Source organism: Drosophila grimshawi, unplaced genomic scaffold (genome assembly GCF_018153295.1).
Source record: "Drosophila grimshawi isolate 15287-2541.00 unplaced genomic scaffold, ASM1815329v1 contig_184, whole genome shotgun sequence".
Classification (NCBI taxonomy): domain Eukaryota; kingdom Metazoa; phylum Arthropoda; class Insecta; order Diptera; family Drosophilidae; genus Drosophila; species Drosophila grimshawi.
The window spans coordinates 715,993-734,951 of NW_025062956.1; the positions used below are offsets into that span (position 1 = coordinate 715,993).

Sequence of the window (18,959 nt, forward strand, 5' to 3'; positions counted from 1 at the left end):
CACAAGCTGAGACACAAAACACTTTGCTCAAAGAAATGAATCCCACTGGCACGCGAACGTAACAAAAGAAAGGAAAAAGAAAGAGCGAAGAAGCAGCAGAAACAGATATAGAAACAGAAACAGAAGGTTTCTACTCGTCTTGCGCTAAGCGCTGTCTTTCAGTTCCCAAACTCCCGTCGATCCAAACAGTTCGCTCTCCCCAATCCAATGCAAATACTCAAAAATGCCAAAGGAAGTGAATAAGTGAAGACGCAAAATAAAAAAAACTATATTAAAATAATAATCTCTAAGTTGTGTGTGCAAAAATCAAAAGGGAAACAATTTCTGCCGCTAACAATTGAAAATTGTCAATTAAAACCGGCAAATGTGCCAGTTGCTCAAAACTCAGCTCAGGCAGCGCATTGCGCTGATCTGGATGCTGCAGTTGCTTTGCAATCGAATCGAAGCACTCACTGTGGATAATCAACTGGTCTCGGCACGTAATGGTAAGCAGTAGCAGGGGCATAAAAATCTATTACTACATGAGCATAAAAATTATGTGCTTATAGAAGTGTTACTACAAGCAGTAATCTTATGCATGAGTAATAAACGATTATAATGACTAATACCCTTATACTATTGAGCGGGTTACCCTGAGCACAGTTAAGTTAATCAAAAATTTAAACGAGTTCTAAGATAGTAAAACCATTATAATGGGTCATATAATGTTTAATGTAGTTGTCAAAATTAGCATAGTGGGGTAAATAATGTTGGCAATTTAGCTGAACAGACCTGAAAATCGACTACAACTAGCAAATTACTCTAAAACATACTAACTACACAAAGAAAAAACTTGGGTGTCTGTTGTTGAATATAATAAATATGTAAATTTAGTACTTTACAGGTTTCACACCCGAATCGAAATATAGATAGATATAGATATGCAATCTTTGTACAGTATACATTTATTTTAGCTTCTTCAATATTTGAATCTTTAGAAAATGATGTTATATAGTTACTTAGATATTATGCTCTTCACACATACATAAGCTCGAGTCTGATTTGAAACCGGATCTAATTTCATCAGTTGGTTCGAACATTTGCTAATATCTTAAAATACTCTTTGATAAATTTATCACTTAATTTTAACAATGAAGTTTGGTAAAATAATGACCATTTGGAAATTAACAATAATTAATCTGTAAGGCGATTATAGATACATTTATGATGTTGATAATGTGTAAATACTCAGACATGAAATCAAGCTTAACCTAAGAACAGATTTTCTAACAGAATTGAGAAACTCTTTAAGATCTAGCGACTTGATTCCAATCTAATTTTATGTTATTCCGACAGGAGAATTTGTCAGCATGGGATCTCTAAAATAAAATTGAAAGCTTTGACAGAACTTTATATTTCAGAGGAACAACAAATATTTTTATTACTTTCGGCCTATTATTAATATAATATTTAGTTAGAAAACATAAAACTGAGGGCCAATAATCCATCATGCCACACAGACACAAACTGCTCAGGGAACCACAAAATGTATTTGTTTGTCGTGTTTGACCTTTTTGAATTATTCATGGGACTGTTTGTGGCAAGTACTATTTGCCAGAGTTCTATGGGCCACACATGGGTTAATGGCAGTCAACTGCGTCCACCCGGCACGCAAGCCAAAAAAACCGCAAATTTAAATAAAGAACAAAGCGCAATTGCGGAGACAATTGCAGAGCCAATAAAACTAACCTACCGTACAGTGGAGCAACCCAGTCCAAAAATGGCCTTGAAAGTGCAAGTGTTGTCCCCAGGTGACATCATCATCACAGTTGGAGTTGGAGCTGTTCTGTAGAAGTTATAACAATTTTTTTGGGGTCGCTATATTACACAACAAAGAGTGTAGTGAACCTTTTGGCCAATTGCTGTTGGCTAATTTAGTAAGTTGTTTGATTTCGACTATTGCTTTGTTTTTGTTTTGTTACAGACTGCTTTGAGCGAATCGCTTTGGAGGCAATGCTGCCATTTGAGAAGACCTTCCGCACCGAAGACACCAACTCGCTGAAGATGTGCAAGGAGAAGTGCCTGCAGGCGGGCGAGAAATGTCAAGCCATCTCATTTGGGTAAATACGATTTGCAATTGGCGAATTGCGATTGCACTAGCTAGCTGGCTAGCGATTACCCAACATTACTTTTTTTCTACAAATGTGAAACTGACTTTACTTTTGATTTTTTTTTTTTGTTGCAGTGTGCATCGACGCGGAAACGGCACATGTCAGTTGTCATCGGAGCAGTATGGCAATGCTGGCGGCGCGAGCGGGCGGCCGGGTGGGGTCATTTTCGATCCCGACTTTGATTTGTATGCGCGCAAAACGAACTGTTTCGATTTGAGCGACAATTCGATTGGGGCACCATCGAGTCCCATCAGTACGGGCGTAACGCCCGTGAATCTGCCCAATCGACCGCTGGATGTGGGCAACACACCAGTGCTCGTTGTCGATCCCACGCCGCACACCGACCATCCCGATCATCACCTGCCACCTTCACCACTACCACCACCGGGTCCGTCTTTGCCCCCACCTGGCGTTGGAGATCGTTTGTACTTCTCGCATGAGATTTATCCACTTTACAAATATCCAACGCTCTACGAGCACAACTATCCGGCGCCCAATGAGGAGGTCTACATACCCGGCGGCTATGCCGCCAATGTGCCAGAGGTGGATGAGCGTTATAGGCCCTCCTATGGCCATTCGTTGGATAATGATGGCGTGCGTCCAACGCCACACAGCCCTCCACGTCCCATTTTTGGCCTGGGCTATGGCAATGGCTATAGCTATGGTACTCCGGAGCGCTATGCGCCCACCACTCTACGGCCCGGTGCCAGTGATCGTCCCAGCTATGCGCCCCGCCCGGAATACAGCAGCGACCGACCCGACTATCCGCGTCCTTCCCCAGCGCGTCCCTATGACAGCTCCACACCGACCGGACATGGACCGCGACCTACGTCCACTTACGATGGGCATCGCGAGCCACGTCCGGACTATACCAATCGACCTGATCCGCCGCAACATGCAGCACATGATGGCAGCTATGAACCCGGGCCAGGCTCTTCGGCACGTCCGCCCGTCTACGACAGGCCATCGCCACCTCCTAGGGATGACTATGTGCGTCGCAATGGTAGCGTCATGCGACCCAATGGTTACAGTGGCTACGATGATGACAAGACCATATCCACGTACTTCAATCCCGGTGATTATATGCACGGCAATAAAAGTAAGAACTAAACTAGCCTTTTAAAACTAAGATAATATTTTTATTATAAGTTTCCAAGTGCTTACCATCCAATTTTTTCCTTCACTTTCGGTGGTTTATTTCTGGGAAGCGCTTTTGTTTTGACATCCAATTTTTTTCTTCACTTTCGGTGGTTTATTTCTGGGAAGCGCTTTTTGTTTCATTTTAGTTAACATTTTTTTATGTTCACTTAGGATTTTAGACAGCTTTCCAACATTTTGAAAGCATATTTCACAATTCCCAGTGAGCGTTCATAAAATAAAGAAAGCTTTAAAATAAGAATCTTTTTTTCTAAGGACAACAAAACACTTAGTTATGTAAAATATTGCTTAAATTCAGTGCCAAATACAACGATACTAGATCAGTTAAGTTTTCACTTAGTAAATTAGTTAGAAACATATTGAGTTAATTTGGTATAATACAATATACGAGTAGTTCACTTTGTAAAATGAGAGAAGAAATATCTGCACCAGACTCAAGTTTGTAATCTTTGAATTTATCTTTCAGAGCCCCCAATGCAAATGCCTGGTGACAGAGATCACGATCGTTATCCCATGGATGAGATGAATGGTAAGTAAGTCTAATGTTCACTTTAATAATTCTAACATGGTCCCAACTAATTTGGATTCGCGCCCATCTAACATAGGCAGTGGCGGGTTTTGAAGTGGTTTGTTTGCTTTTTGGGCTTAAAATGTAACAACTAAAAAACCTAGAATTAAAATTGCGCACAATTAAAACTCATTACGAACGGGCGTAGTGGGGAGGGAGACGGAGGAGGAGGAGCGAGCATTTGACCCACATTTTGATTCGCTTTTATTTGCGTAACAAAACTAAAATCCCATTAGCTAAACATAAAGCGCAATCTCTCTGTTGAGTGGGTGGACGGTGGACGGTGGACAGCAGACAGTCGCTGCTTGCATGTGCCCAAAACATTTCCATACTAAATTTATAATCGAGTAATCGAGCTCACGGCGTGGACAACAAAACAAGTGACCGCAACTCGCATTTTGAATGCAAAAAAAAATAATAATATAAATGTCGACCAAAGCTTATGAAAAACGGCAACAAATGTCAAAAAGTGGGTTATCGATGAGCTTGCATTCTGAAGACCGGATGGCTTAAAAATAGAATACATTATATTTTAATATTGGATACTAATTAGAACAACATTAATAATTAAACTTAACATAGTCGAATATTTTTAGGATTGGAAATTAATTAAAAAATGACTATCAAGCTTAAAAAAAGGTCATGTTAAGTGCAATTTGGAAAAAAGAAAAATATGAATATAAAGTTAAATCGAAAATATGAAATATATAAAAATCGAGGCTTAAGACAAAGCTGGGAGCAAAAAAAACACAGAAGTTTCACTTAAGCTAACTTAAAAAATTACAATATATTTTTATTTTTAAATATATATAATTTTTTACGCTTGAAAATAGAACAAAAGTTTTTAACATCTTAACTAGAATACCAACATTTTCTTTTTCACATATGATGTCAGCTGTTAAGATATGTTTATTTATTTTGGTTAGGTTGTCAAGTGCAAAAGATTTATGACAATTCTAAAATTGCGCTGCCAACTCATCAAAGAGTCATTTATATTTTGATTTTAGACTCGACTTCCTTTTGGAGTTTCTCGAGTGTGACGAGTACGTACGTACGTGAACTTTCAGCATAGTATCATGATGAGGTGACATAAGCCAAGTTCAAATGCCAGTTACTATCTGACAACGTAATTAAATCGTTGGTCTGCGTGCGCGTTTGTTAGTTGACTTTTATTAGGCGTGGGACAGATCTAGGGAGCTAAAGCTAAAGATAACCATACGACTAATGTGTTTTTTTTTTCAATTTTTCTTTTTGGGCTGTAGAAGCGGAAGTGTAGCACGCATATTTTTGTAAGCTTGTTTTTGGCTACTTTGCTGAAATTGTGCAAGAGCAAGTGCACTTGAACAAGCGCCCCAAAAGGCAGGCTGTATTGTATGCAAATGTTGTAGGCCGAAAAAAAGCCAACCATTGAACTGACAGCAGTGACATTGATTAAGAAACGGAAATGCGCTCAACTTGTCTGGCTTTTTGTGCTGCATCTAAGAGTGGATGTGCAGTGGGTGGGGAAGTTCTTGTTGTTGTGATGATCGATGGAATTGCCAAGACTTGGGCAACGAACTTGATATTAAATATGAATTGTGTTTGTAACAGCTACGGCCGAGATGCAAAAGACTTAGGCAACGAACTGCACTTGCAGCTTATTTTGCTTAATAATATTATACGCTAAAACAGACAGCGTGAGCTAAGTCAAAAAGACTTAGGCAACGAACTAAGTGTGGAGTTTAATTAATTTTATTCTGAAAATAAATTAAAACTAGATAATTGTGAGCAAAAATAATAAAATTGCAAGAAATGTAATAAATTTTTTTTATTGCATATAATTAACATTGTTACATTTTTATGTAGACAAAAATATTAACTTTAGACAGAGAAATAGTTAGGCAACTAACAACTCCTTAAAGCTCTACTAATTAAAGAGAATTTGAGCGTATGAAATCTTTAAACAGTACAGAGAAGAACATCAAACTAACACAGAAGTATATTTTTGTAGTAATATCATGTTCGTGAAATTCATTTATAAATTTGACCTGTTGTTGTTTTAAAATTAAACTCAAATTTTAATTTATTTATCAGAAATTTGAGTTCTTTGAGTTCATATTTAATTTATCTCGTTGGTCTTCTTTAATTTTACATAATTTGATTATCGCCGGCATCCTTGAGTGACGTCTATTCACGCATGGCTGGTCAGCGCTCTGCCCATAGCCCCAAAGGTACCAACTAACCAAGTGCCCCCGTATTTTCATCTGAATCAAAGATAAGCAATCTGCTACCAAAAAATACTCATTAAAAAATAAAAACAACAATCATGATTCAAGGCTCCATAGACTCCACCAATGACAACGCCCCCCGCTGGCATCAGAATAGTGCCGCATGATACATAGTCGCAGCGAGAGAACAGAAACCGCAGACAACAAAAAAAGCTCTCGCCCTTGCCGCAAAGTGAAGCTTTTTCCACGCTGCCTGGTGAAAAACGCTCGAGCGCTCGAGCATTTTTCTAATACCATATAAAACCGCAAGCTTGACCACAGCAGCTGCTCATTCGCCATTAGAATCGCCATCGCTGCGCGTCGCAGTCGCCGGAAATAAGTATACGTATTCACATATCCTGCTGTGTGTGCGTGTGTTTGTGTGTGTGTGTGTGTGTGAAACTCTCTGTTTAATAGCTGCTGTGCCTGCGTTTGGATTTTCCACTACACGCAATTGACATTCAAATAGAACGCTTACGTAATCACTGAGCATCACATATAAAATAGAAAAAATAAAATAAAATAAAACAAAGCACAAATAGAATTAAAAGCTAGCGCGATTATATAAAGATTTGGAAAATATTTGTTAGCTTTTTAGTGCTTCGCTGAGCGCGTTTCAATGCGGTTGCAAACAGTTTTTCACTTGTTGCTGCCGCCGCTGCTGCTGTTCTTCTTGGGTGGCAGCAGTGCCAAATTTGTGAGTCCTACGCGCCACAGCAGCAGCGACTTAAGCAGCACAATTATCATTGTGGAGGATGCCAAAGGTAAGACGCTGAATTGGAGTTGATCTTAGCTCGGTCAATGCACTTAGCCAAAACGACGCTGTTTAAAGTAATTTGCATAATTTTTATAAAAAAAAATATAAAAAAATGTAAAATAGAAAAATAACTACTCAGAGAACGACTCCTCCGCTGTTCAGCGGCAATTTTCCACAGATTATCTGCACAAAGGCCCTGTACATTAAACGTGTGATGATGGGTGGGCGGGGACAGTTATGGGTGAGAGGGGCGGTGTTACAAGTGTCCGTTGGCGTCGCAAAACATGACTCGAACATAATTTACAGCAACAGCGGATGTGACGGTAAAAAGAAAAAAACAAAACATACACATGAAGCAACATGAAGCCCCCGATCTTGGAGTTCTGGCCGCGCGTTTCAAACGCTTCACTGACTTTCTGCTTATGACCATGTTTTTTCTGCTTCTTCTTTGGTTTTTCGGCCAGAGTTAAAGTGAAGAGGCAGAGATTGCTTCACTAACAGCTGCTGCTTCAACTTGTTGACTGCATTTGCTGCAGCATCTTTAACTTTTTTATACCCTTGCATTTGGATATTTTTACGAAATTCACGAAATTTTTAATACAAATCGAACAAATTATATATATTTGATCAGAGACACTAGTTTCTTTTGCGAAACAGACACTCACCGACACTCAATAGAAATAATGGCAACTGTGGCTTCAAAGTTGAGCTCAGGTGTAAGTCCTTTTAATGCTTCCTTAAATATTTTTGCGACGTTCACAAATTGTACTAGTTTTTATGATGCCAGCATATTTAAAATATCTTATAATAAAACTATATTTTTATCCTTCTCATCATATTCCAGATGTTCCTTTGTATTTTTTAATTTAAATTTTCATACCTTCGGCTATTTCTAATTTACCGTGATCGCTTTTTATTATCATATGTATAACAAAATACATTCTTATACCAAGCATACTGTTTCAAACAATACAACTGATTCAACTTAAAATCTCCAAAATTGAGAACAACTTTCAGCATATCTCTGCAAACTGCAAGATAATTTCATTTTCGGTACACCGAAAATAACTTATCATTTAGTTTTTTCTTGCTGTTGTTATTTATTTGCAGCCTGCTTCCGTCGTGTGTTGGCCGGGAAGCGAGTCGCTCAGCATTGGGTGCGTCGCTCCATATCCTGCGAACGGGTGGAGGATTGCATGCGGGAGTGCGGCCATGAGAAGCGATTCATGTGCGAAGGCTTCAACTATCGGTTGGATCCGTCGGGACATGGCCAGGGCGACTGTGAGCTGATCGAGATGCCGCTGTCCCAAATGGAAATCTATTCGAGTGCGAATCGACGCGACTCGAATCTTCTGAGGCATCCCGATTATGATTACTATGAGCGGGATCGTAATGCGCCCAGCAGCTGTCGTCGCAATGCCTGCCAGGACTGCTCCAAGGGTCCACTGAGCAGTAATCCGATTTACTTTAAGCCCGGTAGCAGTGGGCCTGGACCCAGCGGCGGCTCCTATGGCGGAGATCGAGACCGTGATCGCGATCGTGATCGTGATCGTGATCATTATAGACCCCCGCCACCGTCGCCACACAGCAGCACCGCTGTAGATCATTATCGAGGTCCGTCGGGCCCCCCAAGTAGCAGCTCCTACGAACATCGACCTTATTCACCGGACCATCATAGCTCCCATTCCTCCAGCTCCTCATCCTCATATGAATTCTCCTCGCATAGCTCGGGCTCTGGTTACTATGGTCACACGCCACCCAGCAGCTTTGGCGATCAGTCACGACCCGACTATATAGATCGACATGATTATGGCCGACCTGAGCCACCATCCCGCTACAGACCCGATCGCTGGGAAACTTTCCCCAGCAGCTCGGGCTACGATAGCTCTGTCTACCGTCCACCACGACCCGAAACAGATCGCATTGACAAGTACAGACCCTCCTATCGTCCGGGGCATGATTACTCGCCCTATCGCCCACATGAGCCGAGTAGGCCAGCGCCGCCAGCCACGGGTCCGTCGCACAACTACCTTGATAGAGATGGACCCAATTCGGGCAGCGTTGCCTACTCGAAGCCCAACAAGTTTGTGCCCTATTTAATAGGGACCGAAGACAACTATGGCAGCTATGGGGGCAGTTATGGCGGCAGCAGCAACAAGCACAGCTCCTCGCAATACGGACTGAGTGAGTCGCATCATCGAAAGGATCAGCATGGCTTCAACTACTTTGAGTTGGGCACCAGCCATCGGGAGCCACCACGTGAATCGAATGCAGTGCTGCGCTATCCCGGCTCCAGTTACGACAATGAATATCCGCGTCTGCGCAACGACTACAGACAGAAGTGGACCAGACGACCAGGACCAGATGGTAAGGAAAGAATTGAGTCATAAATTGACCCTATAATATATGGTCTTCCTGCCCGCTTTAAGAATGCTCTGCCAAGACTAGCGAAGGCTTCCGACTCCACAAGACGGCCGTGAAGCATGCCTTCAATGTGCCCACACTCACGGAATGCGAGCGTCTCTGCTCGGATCAGCGTCCCAGTTTCATTTGCCACACATATAGCTATCGCTATAATCAGGCGGGCCGCGACAATTGCATGCTCTGCGACAGGCCCGTCAATATGCTCGATTACTATGTGGACATTGAGCCGGATCGGGACTACGACATCTACTCCATGGCCGATGATATGGATGTGTGCAGACAGCCATCATCACAACCCCCGCGACGTAGTGATAATCCCAGCACAGCACTCTCCGATCCGCGCAATGCACGTGAGTCCATACAATATTTTAAATCTTCACATTATTTCAAAAAATTTAGAATGTTACTTCGAGTTTTTATAATTTATTTTTATCTAATTCTTTATGCTTTTAATTCCTTATTCTATAAAGATTTTAAATTTAAACCCTTTTTCCAGTTTATACAATTACAATTTGAGTTTATTTTCACTCTAAATACATTTTTAGTGGTAATTACTTTATGGGGTTTATTATGATTTTTAGTATTATTTATTTATTTATAACTTAAAAATTTTTAAATTAAGAAATTAAGAATCCTTTCTAAGATTTTCAATTTTTCGTATTAGCTCATAATAATATAAAAATAAGTAAGAGTGTTGTATGATAAGTTTTGCACCCAAATGTGAGCAGGTGCAAGTGCACTCATTTCTTATAGCAGCGCATGTTTTTATTCACAAGCCCGATCTGATCCTAGGTGACCGGCAACAAACTCGTGCATATACATAAATACATAATATCCGTTTAAATACAATTCACATACATATATAATTCAAATATAAGTCAACAAATCTGAAATACTTTGTTGATGCTTTGCAGAGTGCTTCTTCCGCGCCATTGATGCCACACGCTTCTTCAAGTCCATCGTGAGGGACTCGCTGACTGTGCGCACTGTGGGTGAGTGCGAGATGGAGTGCATCCGTTCCACGAAGTTCACCTGTCGCGCCTTTGCCTTTCGATATGGCCAGCAGCGGCATGCGGGCGTCATCGACAACTGCCAGCTGAGCGATTGGCCCGTCCGGGATATGGACAAGGAGCGCCATCTCATTTTGGATGCCGCCTTCGACATATTCGAGCGCGCCAGCTATGGCCATGGTTGCGAAATACAGCCTATTATGGATGAGAAACACAAGAAACGTATGTAAATAATATTTAAATCCTTATCAAATATATACATATACATTTATATATATATTTATATTTTCGTATAGTGTGTTATTTGGGATATGGATCGCCGGCTCGACTACTGCCACCTGCTATCAAAAAGGTCATGAAGGTGTCCTCAGAAATGGCCTGCAAGAAGGAGTGCATACACTTCAGGGAGACGACCCAATTCAAGTGCTATGCCTTCAGCTTTGGGTAAGTCCACGGATTGAGTGCATCTCCAGGCCGACTTCATGTTTATGTTTGTACACTCCAGCTCCCATGGCAACTGCGAAATGTCGGATCTGGATCAGACGGAGCTGAAGCTGGATGTGCACTATACGCACACCAAGGAGCGCGATTATTGGCTGTTCGCGTGGAATCCCTTCGATTGGACCTGTCGCGACAAGGTTAACACAATTGGGGGATCGCGTGTGAATAATGATCGTCGCATGGACATATTCCGGGAACCTGGTAAACTGACACTCTTAACCTGTTGCACGTCCATCATTGTGTAAATAACCAGCGGAATTACCCACAAAATTCAACTGTCAATAATCCCCAAAACGTAGCGATTAGTAATTTAGTTGTATGTGTATAATTAATTTGTAAACGGCGGAGAATGTACATAAACATGTAAAAAACATATATAGACAACTACTACTACCAGCATGTAAAGTAACCCCCCCCCCCCCCCCGCAACGAAAAATAACCCCAAAACAAAGACGAATCCCCCCGTCCCGCCATCCTCTTAATGTACTAACTAGCGCATGCCTCACGGATTACGCTTTGTGCCTATCCTAAACTAACCTTTCATTTGCAAAAGGCGACCTTGCCTGGCGTCATTATACCGTGTCCGGCAAACCCTGTCGTCGCAGCAGTCCTTGCGAAAAGAATCTCGTAACGGGATTCTATTCCTGCGAAACGGATGGCACAGAAATCGGCTCCTGGGATTACTGCTGCAAAACGGATCATCCCTGTGGCTACAGTCGCGGCTTCGATTATCCCTGGTGAGTCATTGAACTTGAAATGGATGTTTAAGTAAGCTGAAAATTAAAGCTCAGATTTTGATTGAATTTAAAGTAAGACTCAATATCAAAAAATGTTTAAAGTCATAATATTTTATTTGTACAGGTACGTTTATTGTAAGCTATTTTTGATTTGAAGTAAACCTGAACATTAAAAAGTAAAATTGAAAAAAAAAATGGTGTAAAAAAGGCCAACGAATTAATGCAAGCTTAGCCTTAAACATAATTTGCAGCTAACTATTTATTTTATGTTTTTTTTTTCCAGAATTTAAGGTTATAAAAGATTTAAAAAAAAGCTTGTAAAAGTTGAATATAGAGTGTATATATTTAATACTAAAGCAATTTTGGTAATACTTAAAATTAGCTATTAAATAAAGAAAATTTAATTAAGGAATAATCGATTCTATTTTAAATATAAAAAAAAAAATAGGAAATAGGTAAAATTAGAAAAAAAAACAATGTAAATATTATTTAACCTGTAAAAAAAAAAAATTATAACTCCGTTTTTATTTGAAACAGGTGCTTTGTGGGCGACGAGGCAGATCAGTGGCGCAAGTGCAGCGATCGTTATTATCCCGGCGGCAAGAACGGCACAAAACCGACGCACTCCAGCCTAGGCCTGCCCAGCAGCATCAGCAGCAGCAAGCAGAAGCCAAAGCATCAGCCAAATCAGCCAGCGACGGCGGCGAGCAGTGAATACAACCAGCATCCGCCGCGACCCGGTGGATTGCAGAGTCTTAGCGATTTCGCTGCGGCACGTCTCTGGCCGGTCACATATCTGTACAGCGAGGGGCCGCCAAATGCGACCGAGTTTAGCAATTTCGTTGATTGCAATAAGGAGACATGCTAGCCGCCACAGTAACAGCAACAGTAGCAGCAACACACGACAGCAGAAAGCGTTTTAAGTAGTGCTTAGTTCCCCAATTAGCAGATTTCCCAATAACACTTGCCACCTGCCCCCCGCTCTTGCCACCAGCACTTTTTCTAGCTCTAAGTGCAACTGCACGCGGTAACAATGACGAAACGAAAAATGTTCTCACCGTTTGCAAAATGTGTCGTTGTGATTTTTTAATGAGATTGGATACAATTTTCCGTCATAATCAAGTATACAAAAAAAAAAAAACAATTAACTTATTAATTTAAATAATATATCCAAGCTTTTTAATGTTAATCACCCATTCGTGCTGACGATAAAATTTATGTATTTAAGCTAAATCTGTAAACTGTGTACGCAATATAATAATGATAATAATAAACTACTTAACTGCAAAGCGGTTAAAGTTGATGGTAATCTAATTATTGCTTTCGCTGTCACTGGACCTATTTAAAGAGCGATCATTGTAAATGCTGATTAGTGTGGGAGATAACTTAGTTTCCACTGCAGCTGTGCTCTCTGTTGCTGTAATCTGCCTGTTGAAAGATTGTGTTGGAAATAACTGTATTTGCCTATGTACACCACAGCTTGTCTTGCATTCCCGTTTTGTAGTCTTAATCTGTTGTTGCCTGCGAGCAACGGTAATTGTAAGTTCCTTATGATGAAGACCTTCTTCGATGCTATGTTTAAGCTATTTTCATGAAGAAAGAGTCAGTCGCTTTTGGTCGCTTGAATCGCGTAGTATAAGTCGCATGAAGCGGACATGTATATTCTGTATTAAATACTAAGCTCTGAATAAATATAAGCCCCAAGTTATAATAGGTTATGGGCCCAGAACACGGAAAATTCAGCTCGTAGAAAATACAGTGAATTGTTCTGAGGATTACTTGTAGAAGGTGAATGAGAGCATTCTGGACTTTCTTGGACAAGTGTGATAACTGTGTGGTTAAAGAAAATGAATACCTCGATGAGTTCGATCGAGAAGTTGGACGACCAGAATTATAGTGCCTGGGTCGTTCAAATGAAAAGCGTACTCGTGTATTCAGAACTAGGGCAGTATGTGTGCGGTCGTGTCGTGAAAAACGAAAATGACAGTGCTGAGCAAAAGGCAATATTTGATGCAAGAGATGAAAAGGCTCTGGCAAGTATAATGCTTTGCATAAAGGCATCCCAAATAAATAATGTGAAGAATTGCCAAACATCAGCAAGTGCCTGGAACACCCTGAAAGAAATTCATATGCCAATGGGACCTGCGCGTCATGTAACTTTGCTAAAGCAGTTGTTACGGCTAAGATTGGTATAGTCGGGTAGTATGGCAGAGCACATACATTAGTTTGCGGACTTAGTGGAAAGACTAAGCGAGATCGGCTTTTTAATGGTCGAAGAGTGTTTGTCTATATTGTTGTTGTCAAGTTTGTCGGATGTGTACGATAATTTCGTGATCGCCATGGAAAATCGTGACACGTTGCCGTCGCTAAGTGTGATAAAAATCAAGTTACTCGAAGAGAGTGAACGGCGTAGAACAGACGGACAGACAGAGTCAAACGGAGAGACAAAAATGTTCTCGACGCGTATAGACAATCGAGCAAACAAAAATACAGACGAAAGTAACGGGAAAGTGAATCGTAGAAGTGCGCAGCAAAAAAAGGCAACACAGGGCGGCTGCTGGACATGTGGTCGCCGTGGGCACATTGCTGCAAATTGTCGCGCAAAAGACAGCTCCGAAAAAGAGCAAGGCAAGAAAAATAAAGAGAGTAAGAAATCGTGCTCAGTGTTTGCAGCGGCAAGAAACCCAAGTAGTGGTGGTTTTACGAAGAACACGTGGTGTCTAGACAGTGGCGCCACAGCGCATTTGTATAACGACAGATCGTGCTTCATAGAATTAAGAGAGCACAAGGAGAAAATTATTTTAGCTGGAAATAATTACATACAGGCATATGGGCGTGGAAAAGCACGCATAAAGTGGAAAAATAACACTATTGATTTGACCGATACATTATATGTATGTGAAAGACCTTCAATGCAACTTTGAGTTCTGATCATGCCAGTGAATGGAGGGCATCAATGCAGAAGGAGATGGACAGTCTAAAAGGAAACAAAACTTGGGAGTTGGTTGATCTACCGAAGGGAGAGAAGGCAATTGGCTGTAAACGGGTATTTGCAGTGAAGCGTGACGAACATGGTAAAGTAGTACGCTTGAAGTCTCGACTAGTGGCCAAAGGATGCGCCCAACAATATGGCATAAATTACAATGAGACGTTCTCCCCTGTGGCCAGATATTCGACAATCAGATTACTGATTGCTCTAGCGGTAGAAAATGGTATATATATGCATCAGATTGACGTGTCTTCTGCTTATCTCAACAGTGAGCTGCGAGATGTGGTTTATATGCGACAACCAGAGGGATTTGCCAACCAAGATTTCCCTAACCGAGTCCTAAGACTCAAGAAGGCGCTGTACGGCCTTAAACAGAGCGGCCGTGAGTGGAACGAGAAACTAAACACCGTGCTAATCAGGATTGGTTTCACTCCCTTGTACTCAGTACTTTATTCGATTCGTTGGTCCTTGGGGATGTCAAATCAACCAGCTTTGTCACAGCTTTTCTCTTATTCAGCTTTCTGTCCGCGCAACTTATCGATAACTTATACTAACAACGCTGCTTAGTATTTTTGAATACGACCGGCATATTCCACTTTGCCTGCCACGGCCACACGCGCTTTCAAACAGCTGACAATGTTATAATTGTGCAATAAGCAAACGGCTTTAAATAAATAAAATTATCTATAAAAACGAAATCCAAAATGAGTCGATCACAAGTACGCAACATCTTGGCAATCGGCACTACAGCTATAAGTGCTTTTTGTCTGGGCTCCTATGCGGAACGCCACCTGACCAGTTACCACAGCACAGGTGGTCAAGAGAAACTTTCACGCTTACCCGGATTACCCGTGTTCGGAACCGTCTCTGCTGCAGCATTGATTCCGGCCAATGAGTTGAACCGTGCAGCGACGCCGTCACGCATCTCACAGATCATGAAATACGGTTTCCCTGGCCTGGACAACGTGCGCTCCCAGTCGGACTATGTGTTATCGTACGACAGACGGACTCGGGTGCCCCACTGGGTGTTCGAGCACCTCACCGCCCAGTCGGTGGATAAGAATTCGGACGTGGATCGTGCAAAATCCAATTTTAAGCCCGACGATAGCATACATCCCTATTTTCGCGCCCAGAACACCGACTATCTCCGCTCTGGCTACGATCGTGGTCACATGGCAGCGGCGGGCAACCATCGACTGCATCAGAAGCACTGCGACGACACCTTTCTGCTCTCAAACATGGCTCCCCAGGTGGGCCAGGGCTTCAATCGAGATGCGTGGAACACGCTGGAGTTGCACGTGCGCAAACTGACACGAATCTACGCCAATGTCTACGTCTGCACGGGTCCCCTCTACCTGCCCCACAAGGAAGACGACGGCAAGACCTATGTCAAGTACGAGGTAATCGGTGCCAATGCAGTGGCCGTGCCCACCCACTTCTACAAGGTGATTGTGAGTGAGGCGGCGGCGGACAATAAGCTGCATATGGAGGTATACGTGATGCCCAACAGGGTCATCAGCAACGACACCCCGCTGCAGGTGTTCCAAGTTCCCCCCGAGACGGTGGAGCGAGCGGCGGGTCTGCTCTTCTTCGACCAACTCAATCGGAGTCAACTGGCAACCATAAATGGCAAAAAAGTTTAGTTTTAAAGTTAGCCGAGAGATTTTCAATTGAGCCTTTCATAACTTGATCCCGATCCTTGATTGTTTTTAACAAATAAATTATCAACATGGCTTTACATGGAAGAATAGTAGCTACTTTTGTAGAAATTGTATTTAGTAAGTTGTATTTTATTTGAACGCAATTGTTCCGCTTGGTTACTGTTGCAGTTGATTTTGTTTCTTTTCCAAAGAATTGTGTTGATTAATAAAAGTAAACAGTTAATACAGAGATACACAAATATGTTAAGATATATGCATGAAAGGAGCGCAGAGCAGGAGCGAAAAGTTATGCACGTGTGTGTGTGTGGATGTGGATGCGTTGCTGATGTTTGTGTTTGGGTATATAAGTGTGTGTGCTTGGCTGTGCCATGATTTACATGCCAAGATTCTTGGAGCGCACATCGTCGATCTTGAGTATCATCTTGACGAGCTGGGTGGATAAGAGAATCTGTTGCTTTTTCGAGTGCAGCGACTCGACAACATTGTGACTCTTCATGTCCGAATCGCCGGTAAGCATGCAATCGACGCCCAGGCTTGGTTTCTTCTCCGTCACTTGGCTGGCCTTCAGCTCCGACAGCGTCTCAATTGGATGCAGACCGCTATTCTCCGCCAGCGCAAGGGGAATGCTCTCCAGAGCGACGGCAAAGGCACGGAATGCATACTGTTCCAGCGTGGAGAGCTGATCGGCCTCCTTGGCCACAGCCAGAGAGCAGCTGATCTCGGCAGCACCACCACCATAAACAATACGCGAATCCTTCACCAGGGAGCGCACAACACAGATGGCATCGTGGATAGAACGCTTGGCCTCCGCAATGATCATGGCATTGCCGCCGCGCAAAAAGATTGTGACAGCCTTGGAGTTTTTGCACTCCTCGATGACCAGCATTTTATCCTTAGACGTGCCAAAGGCTGCAAAGAGGAAAGCGATATTTTTAGCTAGGGGAGTCAACTCGCATCTGGTAACTTACCCATCTCACGGACGAGGCCGGCTGTGCCCAGTTTCTCGGGTGTTAACTCCTCGAAACGAGGCACAATCCGACCACCGGTGGCAATTGCAATCAGTTCAATCTCCGGACCACCAACCCAACGCACTGCAGGCAAATCCTGCTGCAGCAGTAGATGATTAGCCTCATCATCGAAGCCCCACTGGCATATGGCGAGAGTTGCGCCCGCATCCTTCACCTGCTTGACCATTTGGGTGAATTTCTCCTGCTCGTATTCGCGTAGTGCACGGTAATCCTCCGCCGAGGTGACATCCAGCTTATGCTTGGTCTTTGGCTTCGGTGGCTCGAAGGGGCAGGTGAGAATGGCCAGCTTTACATTTTTCAGCTCCTTGGGCATTTGCGAGTGACTCAAGGTCTTGTCGACAATGACGCCCTTAACCAGCATGGAATCCTCCATGCGTCCGCCAACTTTCGTCTCAATTTTGATCAGCTCAAAGTTTACATCTTTCTTCTCAATGTCGGCCACATTGAGCACCGCATCGACGGCCATTTCAGCCATCTGACGATGGCATTTATTCACAATCTTACTGCCCAGCGTCGTCATAGCAATCTGAATCAACGGCTCCTTGTTCTTCGGATCGACGGGGAACGGTTGAGCAATCGAATCCAGCTGCTTAATGGCACACTGTGCGGCCAGCTCGAAGCCATCAGCAATGCGAATGGGATGAATGCCGCGATCGATCAAACCCTCCGCCTGCTCGAGCAGAGCGCCAGCGAGGACAACGACGCCGGTGGTGCCATCGCCAATTTCATCGTCCTGCGACTGCGACAGTTGCACCATCAGCTTGGCAATCTCATGCTCCACCTCCATCAGTTTCATGATGGTGGCGCCATCGTTAGTCACCGTCACATCGCCATCGGCACTGACCATAATCTTGTCCAGACCCTTGGGTCCTAGCGATGTCTTCAACGTTGAGGCAATCTGCCGTGCCGCCATAATGTGCGTCTAAAACATACCAACATAATAAACATTCGATACAAAATAGATTACTTTTTCTGCGCGTGACTCAAGCGTCTGTGTGTGAAACATCGAACATCTGTGCGGCGTTTTAACCTCAAAAACAAAAGTGACGTCACAGAGAGTATTCCAAATAATTTCATTCATATATTTTACATTGAATTTAAAGGCGTTTGTTTAGCAAACTGCATTTATTATCAATTTTAAAATGACATTTGTACAAGACGCATTTGCAAAGTGTATTTTTAATGCGTTAAAAGCCGGCAGCAAAGAACACCTGGAACATTCGGCAAATTATGCGTCATTGTTTTCAGAGTCTACCAACTATATTTTAGCTGAAACATTTTTGGACGACTTTGAACAACACATTAAAACTATCAGGATATCATTACCCATAATATAAAGCATTTTAAATCACAAGTTTCATTTACCTTAATGGCATCTGTGCCTGTGATGCGCTTTTGCTGATCCTGATCTCGCAGAATAATGAAAGGCCGACCATATTCGTCGAACGCGAACGTTCCTGGAAAGGCGCTCATGGTTATTTAGTTGAAAGGATAGCGGATTTTGCCGTATTTCACAGATTTAATTTTATTTTCGCCAAATTGAAATGCACAAAATTGGCAGGCAACGCTGTACTAACTCTGCAATCGTTATCGACTACAATATCAGGGCAATATCGATAACAAAATAAATAAGTTCCCGGTAGAAATATTCACAGCTGCTTCACATATTGGTTGCCTATGAGAAAAAAAAAAAAACAAATAACCTTCTAGTATTCATCGTATATATCGTG

The 18,959-nt window shown here is 42.4% G+C and overlaps 3 protein-coding genes across 3 annotated transcripts; 2 read left to right on the forward strand and 1 right to left on the reverse strand.

Annotated features, from left to right (window-relative positions):
• Positions 1-388: 388 nt before the first annotated feature.
• On the forward strand, positions 389-12,946 carry LOC6560647. The gene is made up of 11 exons (XM_032735297.1): positions 389-485; positions 1,964-2,099; positions 2,225-3,249; positions 3,775-3,837; positions 7,990-9,246; positions 9,309-9,653; positions 10,218-10,535; positions 10,610-10,757; positions 10,819-11,015; positions 11,368-11,551; positions 12,089-12,946. The coding sequence occupies exons 1-11, from the start codon at positions 416-418 to the stop codon at positions 12,417-12,419; spliced, it is 4,074 nt and encodes a 1,357-aa protein (XP_032591188.1). The 5' UTR covers positions 389-415; the 3' UTR covers positions 12,420-12,946.
• Positions 12,947-15,124: 2,178 nt separating this feature from the next.
• LOC6560648 (endonuclease G, mitochondrial) lies at positions 15,125-16,285 on the forward strand. Its single transcript, XM_001987828.2, has one exon. It carries the CDS (start codon positions 15,245-15,247, stop codon positions 16,181-16,183), a length of 939 nt encoding a protein of 312 aa, XP_001987864.1. The 5' UTR covers positions 15,125-15,244; the 3' UTR covers positions 16,184-16,285.
• Positions 16,286-16,309: 24 nt separating this feature from the next.
• On the reverse strand, positions 16,310-18,836 carry LOC6559189 (T-complex protein 1 subunit epsilon). Its single transcript, XM_001987829.2, has 3 exons — positions 18,595-18,836; positions 17,170-18,151; positions 16,310-17,110 (listed from the first exon to the last, which is right to left on the reverse strand). Exons 1-3 carry the CDS (start codon positions 18,700-18,702, stop codon positions 16,575-16,577), a joined length of 1,626 nt encoding a protein of 541 aa, XP_001987865.1. The 5' UTR covers positions 18,703-18,836; the 3' UTR covers positions 16,310-16,574.
• Positions 18,837-18,959: the final 123 nt, after the last annotated feature.